A 23784-nucleotide genomic window follows, 5' to 3' on the forward strand; every position below is an offset into this window, starting at 1 on the left:
GCAACATTATTTGATTGACCAGAAACAATAATTGAGACATGTCATTAACTCCATAATTTGTTTTGCATGTTTTGAAACTGGTTTTAGTAGATTCACTTTCTTTCCCTACCTGTTCCTAAAAGCAAATAGAGTGGGTAATTTTTTGATTTTGAGGATAAATTGAGTGGTTAGGGCATAGGGCTTGGAATCCTAAGGTTTTCAGTTCGAAACCCACTCTCACCAGACTGCCACTCTGTATCTCTGAGCAAGACCCTTAATTGCAGATTGCTCCCTGGGCGCTACACAGTGGCAGCCCTAAGAGGATTGGTGAAATGCAGACAGGTAATTTCTCCATTGTGTTAATCAATAAAGCTCAAGTTAAAAATTTTCAGTTTTACATCTATTGGTACTAGAGCGATGCCTGTTGGATAATAATGCATAACGTGTGTTTTATGCTGCAAACGTTCCTCCTTATAAATAAAGATTCTGCTTTTAAATTATTATTATGCCATGAATTTTCAAGCATCCAAAGAGATGTCTTATTCTCTATGAATAAAATACAATCAAAGAAACACAGTTCATAATAAAGGTGAAGGACACTGTGTTTTAATGATTTTCCTGATTTTTACACATTGCATTGCTCTCTGTAAGCAATACATTGTTTGGTGGGCTTTTTTCCCCCTGGTTGTAGTGGGGACTCTGGCAGCATCATTCTGCTCCTCTGCAAATTTTATTTTTTATGGAATAGCTATTGCAGATCAAGCTATGTAAAAGTGTAGCAATAATGTTCTTTCAAGCATGTATTCACACATGTGCAACTAAAATATAATGACACGGAATGCCTGTTCATTTAAAATAGTTGAAAATTTTTTTAGCTCATAGAATATTTATTAATAATTTATCAAAATGTATTATTATTATTATTGAGTGATAATTTAACTTTATTGATCTCACATTGGAGAAATTTACCTCTGCATTTAACCCATCCCCTTGGGGAGCAGTGGGCTGCCATCATGGTGCACGTGGGGACCCAGAGTGGCAGTCTGTGGGAGTGGGGCTCCAACTCAGAACCTCAAGGTTCCAAGCTCTATGCCCTAACCTCTAGGCCCCTACTCCCCAAAATTTTTATTTATTTATTTATTTATTTCATGCATTTTTTAAATTCAAATGTTACAATCCCTCCATACTAACGATCCTAACAAAATCACGGGATACAAGGATGCTTAAAAGTTGATTTATAACGTGGAGTAAGACAAATTAAACATCTTACATGTAGGGTTCCAACATCTTGCTGACATCTGCTGTCAATTATGAGGAACTGCAAGTTGATCAACTAGTTATTGTATCTTGTTTCATAGTACAAGTCAATCCATCCATCCGTTTTCTGTCATGCTTATCCCAAGTGGGGTCATGAGGGGTGCTGGTGCACCCACTATGGGCAAGAGGCAGGGTACACCCTGGGCAGGTCGCCAGTCCATCACAGAAACACAGGACAAACAACCATTCACCCACACACTCACACCTAAGGAGAATTTAGAAAAGCCAATTAACCTAAGAGTCATGTTTTTGTACTGTGGGAGGAAGCCAGAGTATCCGGAGAGAACCCAAGCATGCTCAGGGAGAACATGCAAAACCTGTGCAGAAAGACCCCTGGCTGGGAATTGAACCCAGAACCTTCTTGCTGCAAGGCAGCAGTGCTACATACTTTACCACTGAGCAGCCCATAGTACAAGTCAAAAGCATATAAAAAAAAAAAAATAAGAACATAAAGTATAACGGGATAGCAGATTTTTTCGCTGTCTAAAATAACACATACATCAAGTTAAACGTCATATATGTCATAGCAAACTTTAATGTTAAACTGAGTGGGATTTAGGCAAAAGCAGCATCGTGCAGAACCAATCATTTGAACCATGTCAACCAAACAAAGGAGATGACTGCAGATCTTAGAACGAAATAGGAAGAAGTGGATGTGGTTGAGAAGTATGAATACCCAAATGTTAAATACATCCAATTTATCAAATGAGAATACTTTATTAGTATTAAAGAGAACTTTAAAGATTATTGAAGATTATGAAAGAAGTTGCAAAAGATCTAAGAGTCTGATTCCTCATATTATAATCTCACTAATTGTTAAGTTGCATCTTAATTACTTTAAACCTAATTTGAAAGCTTAACATGTTTATTTGAAATAGAAATAATTTAATAAGAGATCAAAATTTATAAGAGGACATAAGAAAATATTTTATTTTGAAAGTTTTATGATGGGTTAGGGTAACTAACATGGTGTATTAGTAATGCCTTAATAAAATTAACAGGACACTTAACATTAATTAGCACTATTATTGTATATTCATATACATACATTTTGTTAAATATATGTAAAATGTGTGTATTTTGACAGCGCTGAAGAAATTAGATCTAATTATTAAATAATATGATTAAGAACAATTAACCAATTTTTATTTGAATAAAAATTAGTCACTGCAGAAATGCTTACTGCACAGAAATGTGAAAAATTTGACAAAATATAAAGCCTGTCAGGAGACAACTGAGAAAGATTTAAAGTTATTAAGAAAAATAATATAATAAATAAAGTATAAGGGTTAAGAAGCACTTAAAATGCAAGATATTCTTAATAGCGTTATGTCAAAAGATGAAATGTCAGTTGAACATATTTTCAGCACCACTCCTTACTCATAGCCCAAAATTTGGCCCATCTGAACTTTTCCCAGAGACATTTATTTTTATCATATCACTAGATGTCACTATTTACCACAAAATCAAACACACCTGGTATGTAAATTTGAAAGAAAAAAAAGTAGATGCCGAAATTATATTCATTTTGGTAACTTATTGCTTTATTTTTCTAGTTAATTTCAACTCTTCTCTGGGTGTAAAGAGCTTTTCTCTCTTTCCCCAAATATTCAAGGCCATGGCTCTAAAGTTGTAAAACCTTGTCTTCTCTAAGTTTGTTTTTTTCATGTCTTTCATCAAGGTGACAAAAACAGGCTGGGGGTTTCACACTGAGATGATGACCAGAAGATGAATTCACAGAAACTTCTGACTTCTCTCTTCTTCCGTCATCATCCCTTTTCATGACCAGAAGGTCCAGAAAATGATTAAATGTGTCCAGAATCTCACTGCAGACATTTAAAACTCCTCTAAAAACCTATATTAAGTAAAATGTATCTAAAAAAAACAAAAAAGCAGAGCACATCCAACAAAACGTTTTATTTATCAATTTTAGATCGATATATAAGATTGATTTAGAAAAAAAAGATATATTTATCTAAAAAAGCACAAAAAGAAAGTTTCTGACTTGTTCTGATACAGTATGAATAAAATCCCCAAGCTTTTTGTTTCCTATGTTCTCTATATTTACACGTTTTTGTCAGTCATATTAAATTATAGGGGTACATTAATAGAGTTGTTCCTTTATCGTTTTCCTTTTTTTATTGCATTTTTAATTTGACAGATTTTTTTTATCATAAATTTTCAAACAACATTTTAATTTCTTCTAAATTGAGACCATAGCTTATTTCTCCACAACAAAATGACAATTATATGATCAAATATTTACATTAGAAACAATGAAAATGCTCCTTTTCAAACCTTTAAGAGGCTTTGCAACATTTAAGTGTTTCTTTTTGCTTTGATCTCAAAATCTTATTAAAGTAGAAAAATATTAGAAAAGCAAATGTATTTTTTTATTGAAATAAAAATAAATAAATAAAATAAAATAAAAAAGAAAAGCAAATGTAGATATTTGATGAGTCTAAATTTTGATGATGCACCTTTTGTTTATTATAACACAAAATTATGTTTTACTTTACATACATTTTTAAAACATAATTTCTATACCACAATTTAGGGGCAAGTAATTTAAAATACTGTACACGAGAGGAAAAATATGAAGAAAAGTACCCTGCGTTGGCATGGAAGCAACACAAATAGATAAAGAGAATAAAAGTGATACAGTAGAAAAAGAGGAGTAGATAAAAAAAACAGATATAATAATCAGAAAAAAAATGTGAAAAGAAGAAAAACAGAAGTGTTGAAGTCTATTATCAGAGATATGGGGAGCCAGAATAACTGGAGTGATGTGCTTTACTTTCTTAGTTATTATGAGGATACAGGCAGCAGAATGTTGGATCAACTGCAACTGTCTGATAGCCTTATTAGGCAGAACTGTAATTCATTTACTAAGGTTAATACATGTTGTGTTTCAAGGTCCTGCTGAGAAATCAGTAAATTAATCCTGAAGATTTTGGTAGATTCCCCAAAATCAAAAGATGAAAACATATGATATATCATGAAGTTTTTTTTTTTTTTTTTTACATAATGAAGAAAAATGGCCAGACCTTTAACTTTGTGTACTCACCATGAATTTCTAGATGCTGTTACAAACAAACAAACAAAGGACAAATGACACCAAAGCTGGGGTAACTGATCCTTATTCTGTGCCTTCCAAATCCATGGTGTCAAATACTGAAACAATCAAAGCCCCGCCCCCTGAGAAAAGAAAATCACCTTTTTTCCTTGGAAAGGTCCCTCATTCCTGCCCTTATTATCTTGAACCAGAGCCAAAATGTCTCAATTTACTGCTTTAGAGCAGTAGTTATCAAACATGGTCATTGGGACCTTCTGTCCTGCATGTTTTAGAAGCATATCTGCTCTAGCAAAACTGCATCAAACCCCTGCTTTAGAGTTTTGGTAGAGCCGTAGAGGCAAAGCGAAATGTAGCGTTAATCGTAACCCTATGTTTGGACTTAGTTTTTACATAGAGTGGATCTGCACCAAAATGTTGCAGCTTAAATTACTTATTTTTTCATATGTTTTAAAAAAAAACATTTTTTATACACTTGCTCTATTGAACATGTGTTATTGGTAATTTGCTAAGTTTTGTTTTCTTTTACATTTTAAACCTGTGTAACACATTTGGCTTGTGTTGTGTTTTATAAACCAAGGACATCCTATCAGATCCAGGGCAAAAAAAACTGAAACTGGGTGGAGCTACACATAACAGGTAAAGCACTGGTCTAAACCAGGTCATTATCATGAAGTGATCTGATATTTCCTGGAGAATAATGCTCTTGGCATTCATGAATCATACATGTTTGAAATCCAGCAAGGAAAAATGAGATTACATATTGTTAAGGTTTGGAGATAACTGACCCGTATAACATTTGTGAAGTTTCTAATTTAACTAGTATACCTCCGCCCTACATTTCTCTGTGCTTTTCTCAGGGGTTTTCACTTTCTTTTCACTCCATCCTTGCATTGTTCTCCCATCCAATCCTCTGGGTTACACTTAGGTGAAGTCAGCTTCTCAGATCACAGTAAAGGCATTGTATCCACTGTCAGTACACTGCAGACACCAGGGTCTTCTGCATGCAAAGCACACTGGGCTTTCAGGAAGAACTTATCATTCATTGAAGATATGAGACCAAATATTGTACAGATAGGTAGATGTGTTTCCAAAGAAAGCACGAATGGGGTTGTTCTATTGAATATACCTCATATTTGTGATGAAATATCAGTTTTATAAAGCTGCATTTACCTGTTAACTATAATTTTCAGACCCCTGAACTGATACTTTCTCACCTTTTAAATAAGCTTAAAAGGTTATGTTGTTTTGATCTCGTGACTCCCCTCAGTTATTCAGCTGGGTGTCACGTTGCATAGCCCTTATTGTTTGCTGAGGGGGCTGGATTCCTGGATGGCTCCTCCCCATTAAATAGTGTTACAGCCCTGCAGGACTCACCTGTGGAAGCTTGAGCAGCAGCAGCAGTCACTTCCACCACCAAGAAGCAGACGTCAGCTGAGCAGAGCAAAGAAAGACCGACTGAAGATTTATAGCACATTTAAGTACCGCTTTAAATTTGGTAAGTTCTCTACCTAAAAGGTTTGATTTAACGGCATAATTTCAACTTTATCTTAAGAGAAAACCAACCTCCAACCCAGAAATTATGCATTTATATACAGCATTAACTGCATGTTTAATATTTTTTTTGCATGTTAACTATTTGTGTTTGAAATGTTAAAAATAATACAACATAAACATCATAAAAAACATTTTACTTAACATAAACTCAGGCCTAACACAATTATATCCATAAACATTCTAGTTATAAAGTTACCAAATCCAAATTACTAGAATAGAAAAGAATTCAACTTTATTGTCATTACTCTGTCACAACTACAGAGCAAGCAATTGTAGTATCTGTAACTTACAGTAAAGTGATAAAATGGACTGTTAATAAGAATTTTATGCAGTTGATTAAACATTATTTAAAATAGTCTAAAGGAGCGACCCTGAGATTTGACTTAGTTTTCAGAGATTATTACTTTACATTAAAGGTTCAGTTTCAATTCAAGCTTAAGCAACAGAGGCAGACATTTATTCATACATCCTTAGCAGAGATGCCAGGTTAAACTGAATGATGAATTTAAACTTTTTAATAGCATATTAAAAAAAATGTTTAAATTAGTTTTTCTTAAAGCAAAACTTAAAAAAATAAACATGGAAGCCTAAATACTGATGCAAACTTTTTCTGTAGTTATGCAGAAACAAACTATTTTGTTTCCGGTATAATTCTGGGTGGATATTTGATCACTGTTGTTGGTTCATACTTCAGGGTGGTTTCCTGCCTCAGATCCAACTATTCAAATAAGTAGTGTGAGGATGGGATGAAGCCATTTCAGAAGTTTTCTATCAGCTTACATTACCCATTCCAAATACCTGTTAGGTGTTTGATTGTACTGCCCAGCAGCCAGCCACACAGCTGTTGATTTTGGTTAACATTTAAGAATTTGGTGGTAGTTCTCTGTTTACATCCATTTTGTGCAATGCACCAGTAAAAGCAGCCCTCATCCTAATACTTCACCCAACATTCTAAAAAAAATCAGAATTGCTTTCCTAGGTCACCTTGACTCATAATAAAAACAAAAAACTTAAATTATTCAAACATTAATTTTTTTAATTCTAGAAAATGTTCTCAAAATTTGTCCACCTAGTCACAAAACTTTTATTTTTTTCCAGCTTTTATTGTCACTACACTGTCAAAAGTTCAGAGCAATGAAATTAACTCTCTGCATTTAACCAATCCCCTTGGGGAGCAGTGGGCTGCCATTGTGCTGCGCACAGGGAGCAGTGTGGGGTTAAAGGTCTTGCCCAGAGACCCAAAGTGGCAGTCTGTGGGAGTGGGGCTCAAACTTAGAACCTCAGGATTCCAAGCTCTATGCCTTAACCACTAGGCCGCCACTCCCAGCCACTCAATCTCCAGAGGGATTCCTCTTTTTTTGGATGGCTGCAAGCCTCAACCTAAGGGTTTCAGTATTAAAACATTGGCTCCTCCCTCAGTTGCTTCTCGCTTAAATTGAGTTAAATGGCTTCTTTGTTGCGTGCTCCAGAATGCTATTAAAAGTTCATGGACTTAAAACTATGTCAGTGAAAGCCCAAAAAATATTATTGATTTCTACCACTTTTTGCCAAGAAAATGAGTCAAAAATCCTACTAGAATTATGATAGTCATTTGTATATAGTCATGGCTTTCATTCTAATTTGCTTGAGTGCTTTCAGATTGAAGATGACAGTTCAGAATTTATTATTTAAACCCTTTGTGGAGAAACGAAGACTTTACAGCAAAATGAAACTTGTGCTTCCAAATATTGGTTATCTTGAAATTGTATATGGTATTATCATTTCACTCTTAAAAAAGACCAGTTCAAATGCCTAACATCAACATCAACACCAATTACTTCAAATTCATATTAATTACTCTACAGAGGGCACAAAAAAAAAAAATAAATAAATAAAAAAAATCAGCTAAAATATTGAAAGCCAAATTCCTCATTAGAAGCCAGTTTTCATAATTCTACAATAAGGAAGAGTCTGGACAAAATTGCATCTGTGGAAGAGTTCCAAGATAAAATCCCTCGGTGACTGAAAATAACAAAAAGGCAGTATAATCTGTGAAATTATGTGATAAAAATGTGAGATCCTTTCAAATGTACAGTATCCACTTTGTAATATTATAGTATAATATAGAAATTAAGAAAAATAAACAGTCAAATGTGTTGAATGTATAGTGATAATCTGGGGATTTTCTTTTGCTGTTTTTGGTACTTAATGGACCACAACTGCTGGAAAAAAGCCAAGTGTATCATAAAGATTATAAAGAATTACCTCATGTATCAAAACTGATGCAAATAAAGGATCTATTTTTAACTTATATGGATTTTTTTTTTATTTGTCAGAAAGTTCAAGACAACTCTAATTTTAAAAATTCAACCTTTCTGTCAATTATTTTAAGGTCCAGGCTTTAAAGGGGTAAGTTCATCCTTCTAACAGAACAAAGAGGAATGTTTAGCTTTCATTTTCAAGCTTTCAGCTCCAAGAAACTTGGGTTATGAAATGGGAAAATTAGCCAAGCAAATAGGTCAATGGCCTAGTTAAAGACTGAAGTTAAATCTAAAAGAACTGTGTAGCATAATCTCAAACACTTTGTTTATGGTTTAAAACCCGTTCAAACCCTTGATTTCAAACTACTCTTCAAAGAAGAGTGAGTAACAATGTCTGCACAGTCATTGCTAGTAATAATAAACATTGATGGTAGGTGTTGTTGCTAAGTGTGGTAGAAACAGTTATTAGGTTTAGGCAATTACTTAAAAAAAAAGGGATCGATTGGTTCCTTTGGTATGCAGTATGAAATTATCATTCGTGAATTATTTCGTTAACTCAGATGTAATTTGTTTCATAATTTGAAACATTTCAGTGTCACAAAAAACAGGAGATCAATCAGGGGAATCTACGGGGATTTCTACTCTAAACTGTGCTGATTTGAAACACTCTGCTTCAAAACAGCACACTTTAGTGCTGCTGCTTCAGAATGAGAGGGAAACAGTCTAAAGCTAACATATATAGATCAATCAGAGAAAAAAATGTGCAGTGATTGTATAATGTTTAAAGGGCAGGTCAGCTTTGGTGTAGACTATTCTTAGAGATGGCCTCTGAAGGGCAGCACCAGAAAGAAGGGGTTCAAAACCCACTGAAAGTTTGCAGAATTCACATTTAAACATATTTTCTTGACAACTTCTTTTTAGATTAACAGAGATAAGCTAACTGATTTAAAACTTCTGCAGAGACCACAATGGCCTCCACTCTGTCAGTGCGCAGCGTTTCAGTGCGTCAGCCCTCCTTCTCCAGCGTCACAGTGAGGGACAGTGGGCGCAGTCTCCGCTCCAAGGCCTCCGTCTTCCCTCTGTCCAGCGTCAACATGCTGTCATTGTCCCGCTCGGTCTCTATGGGAAACGGCCTCAACATGCTGGGTTCCAGCCTATCAATCAATGGCCTTGGGACAAGCGAGAAAGAGACCATGCAGGGCCTGAATGACAGGCTAGCCAACTACCTGGATAAGGTAAGGTCACTGGAGAGGTCTAACACCGAACTGGAGGTGAAAATCAAGCAACTGATGTTGGAGAAAACTCCAAAAGGGCATGACATTGAGGGGATGATGGCACAAGCACATGCCATCGGGCAAGAGGTCAGTGATATGTTTCAAGATTTCTTACAGTTAAACTCCATGGGACGAATCCCCCCACCATGAGCAATCTGACCTGAATTTAAACCATGTTTTCTCATACAGGTGAGAAAGAGGACACTGGAGAATGCTCGGATCATGCTGGAGATTGACAATGCCAAACTAGCAGCTGATGATTTCAGGGTCAAGTGAGTTTCATACAGAGGCTTTTTTCTCCCTTACTACCATCCTGTCAATGTTCACATGGGAGTGCCAGACAACAAAGCATGGGAATAAATGACCTTTCTGTCAGGCTGTGAAATAAGAGCCCCCTTCTCACGGTGCTCAGGCACTGAAGAACCAAGAAACAGCAGTTAGAGTTGGTTCGTACAAATTATTGCGGTCAGAAAAAATGTCATTCGCTTCCAAAGAGCAGAGAGGGTAGAGTCAAAAAAACGCCCACTTGGTTTTCACATTGTGTCGATGGTATGTAGTGTGGTGTAATATGACTGGCAGTGATAAACTCTCATTAAAGTTTCTGTTTACATGCAGATTTGGTGTTTTACATATGTTTGTGAGATATTTTTCATGATATTTAACTTTCTTGCATCAAGTTTTCTAACTGACAACAAAACTAAATAAATATAAATACTGTATGTGAGAACTTGCTCATCATTTGATCAATTTTAAACTTATGCTATTTAGTTCTGGACCTTGGTGCTTCTGGCCTACTGAGATAAAACAATATTGATAGAAGCAACTAATTCATGAAAACATCTATCTAAGAGTAATGGTTTTATTGATGCTTTTGTTCATTTATTTTATACCTACACTATATTGCCAAAAGTATTTGCTCACCCATCCAAATTATTGGAATCAGGTGTTCCAATCACTTCCATGGCCACAGGTGTATAAATTCAAGCACCTAGGCATGCAGACTGTTTTTACAAACATTTGTGAAAGAATGGGTCGCTCTCAGGAGCTCAGTGAATTCCAGCGTGGAACTGTGATAGGATGCCACCTGTGCAACAAATCCAGTCGTGAAATTTCCTCGCTCCTAAATATTCCACAGTCAACTGTCAGCTGTATTATAAGAAAATGGAAGTGTTTGGGAACGACAGCAACTCAGCCACGAAGTGGTAGGCCACGTAAACTGACGGAGCGGGGTCAGCGGATGCTGAAGCGCATAGTGCGAAGAGGTCGCCAACTTTCTGCAGAGTCAATCACTACAGACCTCCAAACTTCATGTGGCCTTCAGATTAGCTCAAGAACAGTGCGCAGAGAGCTTCATGGAATGGGTTTCCATGGTCGAGCAGCTGCATCCAAGCCATACATCACCAAGTGCAATGCAAAGCGTCGGATGCGGTGGTGTAAAGCACGCCGCCACTGGACTCTAGAGCAGTGGAGACGCGTTCTCTGGAGTGACGAATCGCGCTTCTCCATCTGGCAATCTGATGGACGGGTCTGGGTTTGGCGGTTGCCAGGAGAACGGTACTTGTCTGACTGCATTGTGCCAAGTGTAAAGTTTGGTGAAGGGGGGATTATGGTGTGGGGTTGTTTTTCAGGAGCTGGGCTTGGCCCCTTAGTTCCAAGGAAAGGAACTCTGAATGCTTCAGCATACCAAGACATTTTGGACAATTCCATGCTCCCAACTTTGTGGGAACAGTTTGGAGCTGGCCCCTTCCTCTTCCAACATGACTGTGCACCAGTGCACAAAGCAAGGTCCATAAAGACATGGATGACAGAGTCTGGTGTGGATGAACTTGACTGGCCTGCACAGAGTCCTGACCTCAACCCGATAGAACACCTTTGGGATGAATTAGAGCGGAGACTGAGAGCCAGGCCTTCTCGTCCAACATCAGTGTGCGACCTCACAAATGCGCTTCTGGAAGAATGGTCAAAAATTCCCATAAACACACTCCTAAACCTTGTGGACAGCCTTCCCAGAAGAGTTGAAGCTGTTCTAGCTGCAAAGGGTGGACCGACGTCATATTGAACCCTATGGATTAGGAACGGGATGTCACTTAAGCTCATATGTGAGTCAAGGCAGGTGAGCAAATACTTTTGGCAATATAGTGTATGTCTGTTCATTGAGGTATGCAGCTATTTATTTCTGCACAATTCTAGTGGAACCTTAACTTGCAGCTCATTTATTCTTTACTTTATCCACCTTCTGTGTGTAGATTTGCCATATAGAGGATTATTTTCTTCCTAATCATATATTTTCCAGATTAAAATGTGATGCAATTGGTTGGATTCTTTGTGGCGAGGTGTCTAGTTTCTGTAACTTCCAAACAATTTGAAATCATCACCCTTTCTCAACAGTGCTTGACAGATGTCAGGACATATACATATATTTGTAGATTAATTTTTTTGTGTTTTTCCTGAGCATGATATGTTGTTCAGTATGGTCAACATTCTCTTCTTTGGTTTCATTGAGTTAAACTACATTATTCAAAATTTCTTAAAAGAGGGACTTAGGAGCAAATTCCGCCTGAAATAACATGTGTGAAGTAAAGCAAGTACAGCTCCCAAACTATAAATTGGAAGTATAATTGTTTGTATTTGTATGACAGAATGGCATTAAGGAATATTTTTTTCAGGTGGAACCACTATTCTAAATGTCACCATGTCTGATTTATAGGTAATTAAACAAAGAAAAAATGAAAAATATTTAGCCTCGCCAAATTTTCGCCAAAATAATTGCAAAACACTATGAAACCCCATTTGAAACTCCGGATGAACAATCAGACTTTATAAATCCACATCTTGACTGCAAGTTAAGCAAATTTGGACTGAATAAATTCAAGAATGTTTGTTCCACAAAGGTTTTAGTTGGCAGTGTGATTTTGACACAAATCTGATTTTGACACAATGGCAAAAGTGCAAACATGCATTTTTTCACTCATAAAAGGGAATGTAGCCAGACAAATATGCTGATTTACACTACTGGAGACCTCCTGCATAAGACAAAGCCTTTGCTCCAATGATTTAGCCGTTGTTTCATTGAAATCTACCAATAATATCACCCAACTGAGTAGAGAATAAGAATAACAGAGCAAGCTTATATAACGTTACATCCCACAACTACCTCCGACCCCTCCTTGGAAAGGTCTGAGCCTCTAGGTTCCAATGATGCTGGCCTTTAGGGGGTGTGGCTAAAAATTAATACCTGCTGTTGCATTACTCCTGCAGAGTCACACATGTCATGTGGAATTTTAAATCTTATTTTTTTTACACAGCTATAAAACAAAAAGTACTTGTGAAAAAATTATTTTGAAACATGTTTTAGAAATCTTAAAGCCCCCTTTGAAAGGCATTTGGACGAAACACCATGTGACTGTGTTTTGGCCATTTCTATTAATAGATAAACACGTGCAGGTGACAGCTGGGCCCTGTACCGGGCCTGCTGGGCTCAAGGGGTGGAAACCCTGGCCAATTGGGATCTTCCTAACACCCAGCAGTAGTTGCATCTCTCCAGTTAATGCTGATGTCTTTCATACAGCATATTTAATCAGAGGGACCTTTTAAAGCAGCAAGACACAGCTTTTGTTCTTCCCATGCCTTTTGAACTTTCTTTTCTACCTCTCTCTTTTTTCCCCTGCAGATGGGAAGCAGAGGCCTCCCTGTACCAGTCGGTAGAGAGAGACTGCCAGGCTCTAAGGAGAGCAAAGTCAGACCATGACCAAATCATTGCCACGCTGAGAGGAGACTTAGATAGCCTCAAGGAGGAGGTGTACTACCTCAAGAAGAATCATGACGAGGTGAGAAGACCTCAGAGGTCTCAGCAGAGGCACCTCATCCATTAAAGAGTATTTTTCTCCCATAGGAAGCACCCAGTAAAGGTGTCCAGAAGCCAAGGGCGATTTAGACAGTAATATTTTGCAGCTGAGAAACATTTACTGTCTGGAAGTATCATTTTTTTAAATAAAAGTTTCCTGTATAGGATTTAGATTAAGTACATTTGGTTTACTGAGCTGAGGAAAAGGTTCCTGTGTCTCTGTCTAATTGCAACAAGCAGATATGACAGTGGGCCAGCCATTGTTTACTATTCCAGTCTTGGCACATGGTCAACAGTGTCTGAAATATGACATAAGTGCAGAGTGAACACAGACACACCCTTTGTCATCAGACAGGACTCAATCCAGCTGCAGACACCTGGAGTGTTTAGACAGTCAGGCGTGGTGTCCAGGATATCACATCTGACTAAATTAAGTTTAACATTACAGTATTACAACAGTGTTCTACAATTATCATGTGGAAAATTATATAATTTATTAGCTAAATCCGTGTTGATTGAAAGAATTCTGCCTTAATTCCTTAGTTGGTTTCCTTTTATGGAGTAAACTTAGGATTTTAAGTAATTTAGATTTTCTGTCAAAGAAGTCTAACCCATGCCTTATATTATTATTTTTTTTTTTTTTTTTTTGTTATGGGTTAAGACATATATCACCCCATAAAATTAAATAATAATAGCCAGAAATGTTTAATTTAATTTATTTTGTTATATGACAAAGTGCAAAGTTGTTTATGTGTTTTCCATCACTCATCATTATAAGGCAGCAGTCCAATTAGACATCAAAACATGCTGCACTGTAGTTCTCATAGCATTTTGTGTTGCTTTTACTTACAATCAGACATTTCATTTTCAACCATAAAAAAGGTCAATTTTGATGACAGTTTGTTTGGTGGGGATTTAGGACTAAGAGATTGTATAAATACAGTATACGGAGATCATTTTGGAAGCTTGAACCTAAAAGTTTTTCCTTTTAAAGTTGCAAAGAAGCTTTTGTTTGGTTGGAGATTTATAGATTAAAGAAGAAAGCCATTTTCTATTATAAAATAATAATATTTCAACTAAGCCGCTGATTTTGAGTTTCTAATAGACCAAAGCATCATTATACATTCATTTTGAAGCTGATATTAATTTCGTAGACATGGTGAAGTCTTATATTGGACCCTGTTCAATAAATTCCTCCTATGCACCATATCTTCTACAATTATTTTTCTAAATTCCATAAATGGTAAAAGAAGTAAATTTATAGAGGGCTTTTCTAGTCATACTGACCACTTGAGTGGTTGAGTGTTGGCTTAGTGGTTAGAGCAGTGTACTTGTGCTCTGAGAAGGTTACAAGTACCCAGTTCGATCCAAAATGCGTGCACTCTGGGTTCCTGAGAAAAACCCTTAACCCTTATCCCCTTGGGGAGCAATGGCAGCCCACTGCTCCCCAAAGGAATGGGTTAAAATGCAGAGAGAGGATTTCCCCATTGTGGGACAATAAAGGGATTTACATTTACACTCAGAGAACTTTACACTATATTTAAGCTCTCAAACACACATATAATCAAGCACAATTCACAGATCAGTAGGAAATTTGGCATTAAGTGCCTTGCCCAGCGCACATCAAAATGTGAGACAAGGATGATATAATGAACCTACACTGGACGGCAAGACAACAGTGAGCCATAGTGGCCCCCAAAGATACTTTATTGAGGATTTGATAGTTTTTTTAATATGCTTATTTGAACAGTTTTGCAAATTTAAAAATGTATTAAACTATTGTAATAAAGTCTTATTCTATTAATAGCTGTCCAAGTTTGATAAACATTAAAAAATATAAAAATTAATGTTGCAATCCCCTAAAGGTGTCTACTGTTAAGACTAAAATGTTGGATTGAAATTCAATGTCATCTTTTAATTTGAGCTTCAGATTGGGTGCAATATTAACCTTTTATCTCCGTCCTGCCAGACTGTTGGTTTAAATCAAATCTACTTACATTTCTAAAAAAAAAAAAAAGAATAAAATAAAAAAAAAAAATAAAATAGAGCCAATGAGTGTAACAGATAGTGATCTTCCAAAGTAGATATCATCCCTTAATATTTCTCCACAAAACACACTTCCTTTACCTGTTGAACAAACACAGCAAGAAAACTGAAACGTATGAAGTGTTGAATGTTATATTTTCCTTTTCTGTTTTTTTTTGTAAATCACGCTGAAAACATCTAGAGAAAAGCTTGTGAGCATATTTCAGTGACAAACTGTCTGCAGCTGGGGGAGTTTGCAGCTTCACTTGAGTGGGTCAAAGCTGAGCGGTCTGTTATTTTCTGTCTCTGTGTGAAATCAAGGATCAGTTGTTTAGATGATAGCCATGTGCTGCATGTTCTTTCATAAATGCATCACTGTTATCACTGCTCAGTGTACACGTTCAGCTGGAGAATGATACTTAAGAATTAATCCCAGCTCTGTAATCATTGCAGGAGATGGGTGCCCTGAAGGCCCGTCTGGCCAATGAGCAGGTCAGTGTGGAGATAGAAGCGGCTCAAGGGCCAGACCTGGGGGCCATTATAGCTGAGCTGAGGGTCCAGTATGAGGGCATCGCTCGCAAGAACAAGGAGGATGCTGAAGCCTGGTACCTGAAGAAGGTTGGTTTGAATCGCTCTTATTTCTGATGTGATTGTTTTGGAATGCAGAACCTGATAAGAGGACCCCTGTTTAACTGAAATCTGTCCACAGCTGGAGGCCGTTCAGTCTGAGGTCAAAGAAAGCAACGAGGCGCTCCGCTGCGCCCAGGGAGAACTCAGCGAGAGGAGACGCTTCCTGCAGGCCCTGGAGGTGGAATTGGACAGCCTACGAAAACAGGTAACCTGCTTTTTACACATGTGAAGAATAAACAGCACCTTGAGCTTACTCACACTTTCCTAAATTACAATATTTCTTTCATTGGGATTTTATGTGATAAACCAACACTTCGGATGGTTTAAACATTTACAAACAACATGTTTGGGGTTATTTGTTTTCAGGTCTGAAAGGTTACTGTTTAAAACCACATTTTTTTAAGTGGTCCTGACAACAGCTACCAGTTATTTAGGATTCAATGCAGTTTTTCTCCTGTTCTGTGTCCCATCTATTTAACAGAGATTGGTGTTAGAAAATCAGAGAGGTGAACAGAGGAGGAATCCAAAAAAAAAAAAAAAAAATGTGTAGCTGATAAACTATGTCTGAAAATCTTACCTTTCATTGGATTTTCAGCAAAGTTCTAACAAAACATAACATCATAAATTAATGCTCATTCTCAGATAATGTTATCTTTTAAAAGCTTCCCAGATCTAACAAAATACTGTAAAAATGATCTGTCTTTGCTAAATGGCCCTCCATGTGATGAGGGAGATGTCTTCTTTTTATCAAAGATTCATCATAAAGTAACCATCATGCAAAGAAAAACCTCAACAAACCCTAAGAAACAGACTTTATACCAGTCCAGCTCATTGCAAATAAATATAGAAGGTATAAAGCTACGTATATAAGTCACGTGAGCTTTCTTGTCAAGAAGTTCTCATCAAGGTTGGTGTTTTCCAATAAAAAAAATAATAAAAAAAAGGTGCCTGTCATTAGAATCTGGCGGCTCATCCTTTTTAATGGAACTCATTCCCATCCTCACCTTGTCTCTTCTGAGGTGAAGAAATGTCAGGGTGCTTAGTGGAAAACAGCTGCTTACCCTTTGTATATAAAGAGCTATTTATGTATAGATACACAGAGTGTGGAGCGGGTTTACTAAACTACTGTATTCAATCACTATGTCAAGACGTTGATAGATACCGTTTGCTGCAGAAGCACAAAAAGCTTTTAAATGTTTGCTCAGTGTGATACCAAACCTACTGCATTGAATGGGTTGATGTTATTATGTCGACATAATATGTCAGTTTAAGTTGGAAGGGTGGCCGATGAGCTCAAACAGGCCAGTTTGCAAAGCAACACCAGGAATAGTGAGCCCATTGTTGGATCACTGTGACCCAGAAGCTTGATTTAACCTTTTATCATCATAGGGCCGGATTTATCAAGATCCAATTTTGCGTGCAGTAATTTGCGCTCGCAAACTGGAATTTTGCGCGAGGGGCTGAACCATGGTTTGCGGGTGATTTAACAAGAGCGATTGCGTAACTGGTGGAAGGTGCAAAACTGTTGGAGACGCCCTATTTAAATGATGGTTTTGCGCGTTTTGTGGTTTGCGGCAAAGTAGTTTGTAGTCTGTACAAACTAGTGCATTAAGAAATTTAAATCTTACATTGACCCCCAACAAAAAAAATAAATAAGTAAATATATATATATATATATATATATATATATATATATATATATATATATATATATATATATATATATATATATATATATATATATATATATATATATATATATATATATATATATATATATTTATAAATTGGCAACCTTTATTCCCTAAGGTGGTATGTGCTGCAGTAAAAAAAAAACACAAAAAAAAAACAGGTGTTTTGTATTGGCCTGTGACTGTGGATGAGATCCCCGCAGCATTTGGCACGTTGCTCCACAGGCGCAGGGGGAGAACCCCGACCCCGTCGGACAGAACTTCTGAAAAAACGAGATTGGGAGATCCCAGCTCACGCTGCAACCGCACGCTGGAATGACCCAGATGCAAAAAAGTGCAATGTTGCAAGGAGTTTTGTGATATCTGGTATTGCGTGGGTCCTTCTTGTGGCTGGCTCCAAATCCATTCGGAGTTCCCCCAACAGCTCCAAAATGGCAATGCTGGATAAACGATATGTTTTGATGATCGTTTCCTCGTTCATTGCAAAAATATTCACACGGAGTGAAACAATGCGTTCTCTGCGTCTCCTTGCTTCATTTCAATGTCTCCTTCTTGCGACAATAACCGCTGCCATGTGTGCGCAATTACGCATACAGACCATTTGCACCTTCTTTTGAAACGTGTTAAATATAGAGTCAGATACCGTTAGCAAAATTGCGTTCAGGTTTGATAGATCACTTTGCGAGTGCTAAATTAATATATTTACATGTTCTCCTCCCACAAGACGCACTTTAGCGTGTAAATGCCCCATATTGCATATTCATTGCAGAAAAAGTACTGAATGGATCAGAGGCGCTATTTAGCACGTTTTAAAGACCAAATGTTTTTAGCACGCTGTTGATAGATCAGTTTGTACATTTTTTAGCGTGCGCCGTGAAATAGCTCACGTTTTAATACACGCAAACCTTTGATAGATCCGGCCCTAAGTGTTTCCACTTTTGCTTCGCTATTCCTACTGCTATATAAGCAGCACACTATTCAAGGAGCTTTCTTCTCTAACGATTGAAGAGGCTCAGTTTATATTACAGACAATCCAAACATTTTAGCTTTTCTTTGACCTGAAATGTAATAAATCTTATAACTCATCAGCCTTTTTTTTAATGAGTAGTAGTATAGCAGATGTCCCATCTTGAAGCCATAAGCTCAGACACAATTAGCTGCAGCTTTTATGCACCTTTGAATAGTGAAATTACACAGCCAAGCTGTTCATGTTCAACACCAAAAACTACAAAATTAAAGAAAATAAATTAAAATAAGGTATATCTACACTCTGCTTGTTGGAGACTGTGTTGCAGGGCTAGCAGGTCCAAAATGTAAAAGGTATAAATATTGGGAAGTCACTTGATAAACTGATACATTGCAAATACCTTGGTATTATCTGAACTGACTTTAATTATTGTCCCTATATTTAACACTTAGGATCTGGGGTTAATAAAACAAAAATAGTTTTTCAGCTCAAAAATAGGATTATTGTTATTTTTTTTAGAGTGCAGACAAAATATCCAGAAATAACTCTGCTGGAGTCCCAGGCAAGTTGGCTATGTGGTCATCCAGTGGCCACTCAATGGAGGATACCAGGGTGACATCACTAATCACTTACCGCTCTCAATGTCATTGAGTTCCCACAAAACCGACTTTGTTACAGAAAAGAGAACTGCCTCCCTTAGTACCACATACAAAGAAGCAGCCAAAAACTTCTTCAGGGCAAATATGAGAGATGATATTTAGAATAAAGGGCAGAGAGCCAAAAACATGTGTTGTAGTGAAATATTGACATCTTATTGTCACCTTATTTAATTTTATCAGGTCAGCGTGTTGGAGGGAAACCTGGGAGAGACTGGACATAAATACAGCATTGAGATGGACCGCCTTCAGGCCACCCTGACGCAGCTGGAGGACGAGCTGTCTCAGCTGCGTCTGGACATGCAGCGCAACAAAACTGACTATGAGCAGCTTCTGCGCATCAAGCAGAACCTGGAGATGGAGATCGCTACCTACAGGCGGCTGCTGGAAGGCGAGGAAATGTAAATATGGAAGAGGGTTTGGGAAACATCAAAACGAAACAAAATATTCTGGGATGTCAGGATATTTCTGAGCAGCGTCCCAGGAAGACACAGACAGGACTCTACAGCAGCCAACACAGCACTTTTTACTATGAAGTATTCTGTAAAGGGGGAACAATACCAACATTGTAGAACGAAACACATTACATTACATTTTGTACACACAACGTAAACCTAGTCTAGATTTTAATTACCTTTTTTTATTCTGTTAGACAAAATGTCCTCACTTCTTGCTGAGCATATCTAAGGATTGAAGCTGATGGAAAAATTGCAGACAATCTACCAATAACAGATGTATTGGGAATTGCATTAAATCTGGGATTTTAATACAGATCTCTAAAATTCCATCATCAGGATGGCCAAGCTTTATTTTTTTAGAAAAGGTTTTGCAATCATGAAAGTGTTAATTTTCCATACTTAATTAATAACCTTTTGATCCTGTAGGCTGTTCTCAGCCTTGCCTTTAAATTTTCCTATAGAGCAGATTTTCCTACAGAGTTGTATTGAGCTAAAATAAACCCAAATATATTATGGCCTCTTATTACTCTAGTAAATAGAATGAGGATGAAGGTCTTTTTTTGTTGTTGTTTGTTTTTGCTTAACTTTGCAAAACAAGTTAGATAGGATACTACTATTTTGTCCGCCATTGAGAAAAACACCCACATTTGCACAAAATCTGAAAAAAATCAGTCTCTACATTTAAACATCTGACTAGGATATTTACATATTAAAACATATGTGCTGAATGAAAACAATATTTGCTTGTGGGGAGTAGCGGCCTAGTGGTTAGGGCATAGAGCTTGGAATCCTGAGGTTCTGAGTTTGAACCTCCCACAGACTGCCACTCTGGCTCTCTGAGCAAGACCCTTAATCCCTCACTACTCCCTGGGCACTGCACAATGGCAGCCTACTGCTCCCCAAGGGAATGGGTTAAATGCAGAGAGTTCATTTAGTTGCTCTGTACTTGCGACACTGAATGACAATAAATAGTTGGGGGGAAAATTATAGATTATTTTTTGGTATCCCTAATAATAGGTGACTTAATTTTTCTTTAAAATCTGTTTTAAAATATTTTTGTTTGTAGTTATAGTTTGTACTAATGCTTATTTAACTTTATTTTCCAGGGTGAAAGAAACACCCCCTCCTAAGAGTAAGTTCATATTATTACATTTCAAAAACAGCATCTTTCTGTAATAAATCTGTATCATCTAACATTATCAAAGGAAATTCCAGCAGGATGTAAGAATCTTTTTTTATTTGATAATGCAAAGGACCTGATCCCTTCTGAAGTCTTTCATGTGTTCACCTGATCCACACAAAAAAGGAACAATGTTTCTCTTTGTAATCCTTGTTTCAGTCACGGTGGCCCAGATCATCCAATCATTAGATTTCAGTCCAGCTTCATAACATCAATACCACACAGTAGACTGTATTTTCTTACACAGTGAACCACCTGCTTCAGTGTTGTTCCAACTGGCACTAGGGAAGCGTGACTCACCCTGTTTGGTTACTGTGTTGCAGAAGACCCCGAGGTCCGTACCAGGAAGATCGTAAAAGTTGTCACACAGACGGTGATCAACGGCAAAGTGGTTAACGAGTCCAGCGAGGTGGAGCAGATTGAAGACAGCAAGAAATGAGGCACAATGAAGCATGCACTGTTTTATTATCCCAACTTCCTGCTGACTGTGCAAAACATTCTGTTATTATCCGATGCTTTTTTCAACACTGGAAATAGAAGTGAAGATTAAAAGCTCAGGCTAAAAGTTTTTAATCATAGTTTACTTTATTTCAGTTGTTAGCATGTCTTTAATCTGCTCAAGTTTCGCATTCTTTGTTCAACTTTTACATTATTAGTCCTTCAGCTATTGGATGTATCTCTGGTCTTAGACTTTTGAACAAGTATTATTTTTTCTACAACTAAACAGTTTACAGATTCAGCTGGAAACATGTTTGATCTCAAGAGCTAAGATCTAAAGACAGGAGTGCAATCCATTTATTTGACCAGAATGAGAGCTTCTGCAGATACTACTGCAATACAGACACTTTTTTTATCCAAGCATAAACGGTTTGAACTTTTTTTTTTTCAATCACTATATCTCACCTCGATTTATTTGTTTATAAATCAAATAAATGCTTAAGCTTTCACTCACTGTACAGAGTCTAAATCTCCATTAATAATTTCAGACGCTACCCAAGGATTGTGATTAAGGATAAGAATGGATATAACATTCATAGACATTAACAAAATAAATATTTGTGTTTTACTCTAATAACTCTATTATGCATAAAGGCTTAAATAGATAAACCCTTTAATAAATCATACTTCTTATGGCAATCAATAATCTTTCGCCATGCCGGCTTGATATTTCAAAGCTGTTCTCTGCAGATTTCATCAATATTAAGCAAAAGATGTGGTTCTAAAGCATTGTCCACATTTTTCCATAAGGAGTGAGGCTAGGATTTCTTGAAAGATGTTCCAAAAGTTTAAGGCTGTTTTTTTATGCATTTTCAAACCTGTTCTGATTTATATTTGCATTGTCAATTGACCCAAACTGACCTTTTCTGTTCAAAGAATATGGCTCAGAAAAATCTGGATACATCAAGGGATGTCAAAACTGGAAACTGCTGGATGACATCACTAAGGCACATTCACCATTCACAGCTGCCAATACAGACGGGTCAGACGACACATAGACTGAGCCAAAACGACAGGATTGTTTGGAAAACCCAAACAAAGTTTGTCTTCCCGATAGAAGAACACTAAACCGCCTATACGGCATGCTTGGTGTAGCATCATGGTATTTTTGTTTTACACAAACTGATGAATTAATGACTCCGACTACCATTCAGACTCTTCTATTACAGGTTAAATTAGCAGCTATGATGGAAACTTGGACACAAATTGTTGTTCAGCCACGATAATGACACCAAGCATTTGAATTGATGTCATATTGCAAAGGCTCTACACCAAATGGGAATGAATGGGTTAAAGCTTATATGAATAAGCACTTTAGATGAGATCTGCCATATCTAGTAAGAGGATAGGCTAAATATACAGCAGGAACTTTGTCTGAAGCATGTGTGTGTGATAAGAAAGGGTCTATAAAAAAAGAAACAAAATGAAATGTAACCAAATATTAATTTAGGTATAAATAGGTGAATGGGTTTATAATTTTACCTCAAGGCAAACCAGATGAAAACTTGCATAAATATCGTGCTGCCAAAAGTGATCAAAGTTATATATTATAATCATTACTCCCCAAAAGAAATACTTGACATAAATAGCAAAAAACCCGACAAATGAACCTGACATGCATGAAGATGATAAGTGGATGTACATTTTTAACTGGAACTCTAAAAGAGACATTTAATTATCTTTTTTTGACTGGTAACAAATGAATCATTGAACAACCGTACAATAACATAAAAGTTCAAAATGTATCTCCTCAAGGATTTAAGCTCAAACTAAAACTCTGACTGATACTCAGCGAACAAAAGAAGAGGGTTTTTGAACCAGAGAAACACGATTTAGTCCCAGAAGGACACAAACAGCAGCAGTTTCACATTACAACCTGGGGTCCGTTTCACAAAGAACATTTACTCTTAAGTTTCCTAAACCGGAAATTAGGGAAACTCTTTTGTGTCAGAAAGAGAGTTTACTCCACATCTGTTTCAGTCACCGTAGTAACTTTCTCCTCAGAGCTAACCTGGTCGGGAGCAGGTTTTCTCTGCATGTTCACAACTTGAACTTCTTCTTTTTGAAGTCAGATTTATACAAAAAAACATTCAGACCTGAAGACAGAGCTGTGATGGCATAATGGTGGTGGGACACATGAGAGAAAAAAAAACACATCCAGAAGTTCTTGTTTTCTACCTGAAACTTGTCCCATGAAACCCGATCGAATTCCAGTAACAAATTACTCTGAAAGCAGTCACGCTGTCATTTGGGGATTTCTCCCACTTTGTGTTTTTAAGTTTAGTCACTGGAGCTTTTTGTTCAGTATAAGCTTCCCAGAAGTGTTTGTTTATAACGGAAAGAAACTCAGTATTCTTTCACAAACATCCCTGCATTGTGCTGCTGAACTTTAACC

The 23784-nt window shown here is 37.0% G+C and overlaps 1 protein-coding gene across 1 annotated transcript; it reads left to right on the top strand.

Annotated features, from left to right (window-relative positions):
- Positions 1-5720: 5720 nt before the first annotated feature.
- Positions 5721-21843, top strand: krt1-c5 (keratin, type 1, gene c5). Its single transcript, XM_038300062.1, has 9 exons — positions 5721-5867; positions 9127-9527; positions 9630-9712; positions 13111-13267; positions 15763-15927; positions 16019-16144; positions 19437-19654; positions 20818-20843; positions 21215-21843. The coding sequence occupies exons 2-9, from the start codon at positions 9135-9137 to the stop codon at positions 21328-21330; spliced, it is 1284 nt and encodes a 427-aa protein (XP_038155990.1). The 5' UTR covers positions 5721-5867; positions 9127-9134; the 3' UTR covers positions 21331-21843.
- Positions 21844-23784: the final 1941 nt, after the last annotated feature.

This window comes from Cyprinodon tularosa, unplaced genomic scaffold (genome assembly GCF_016077235.1).
Source record: "Cyprinodon tularosa strain WSP-4 unplaced genomic scaffold, ASM1607723v1 ctg112, whole genome shotgun sequence".
Lineage (NCBI taxonomy): Eukaryota > Metazoa > Chordata > Actinopteri > Cyprinodontiformes > Cyprinodontidae > Cyprinodon > Cyprinodon tularosa.

What these genes read in the sequence shown, in the direction of transcription:
- krt1-c5 (XM_038300062.1), top strand. Translation starts at nt 9,135, where the DNA reads ATGGCCTCCACTCTGTCAGTGCGCAGCGTTTCAGTGCGTCAGCCCTCC. An exon ending in CACATGCCATCGGGCAAGAG is followed by an intron (nt 9,528 to 9,629) that starts GTCAGTGATATG and finishes TTTCTCATACAG; the next exon opens with GTGAGAAAGAGGACACTGGA. An exon ending in AAGCCTGGTACCTGAAGAAG is followed by an intron (nt 15,928 to 16,018) that starts GTTGGTTTGAAT and finishes ATCTGTCCACAG; the next exon opens with CTGGAGGCCGTTCAGTCTGA.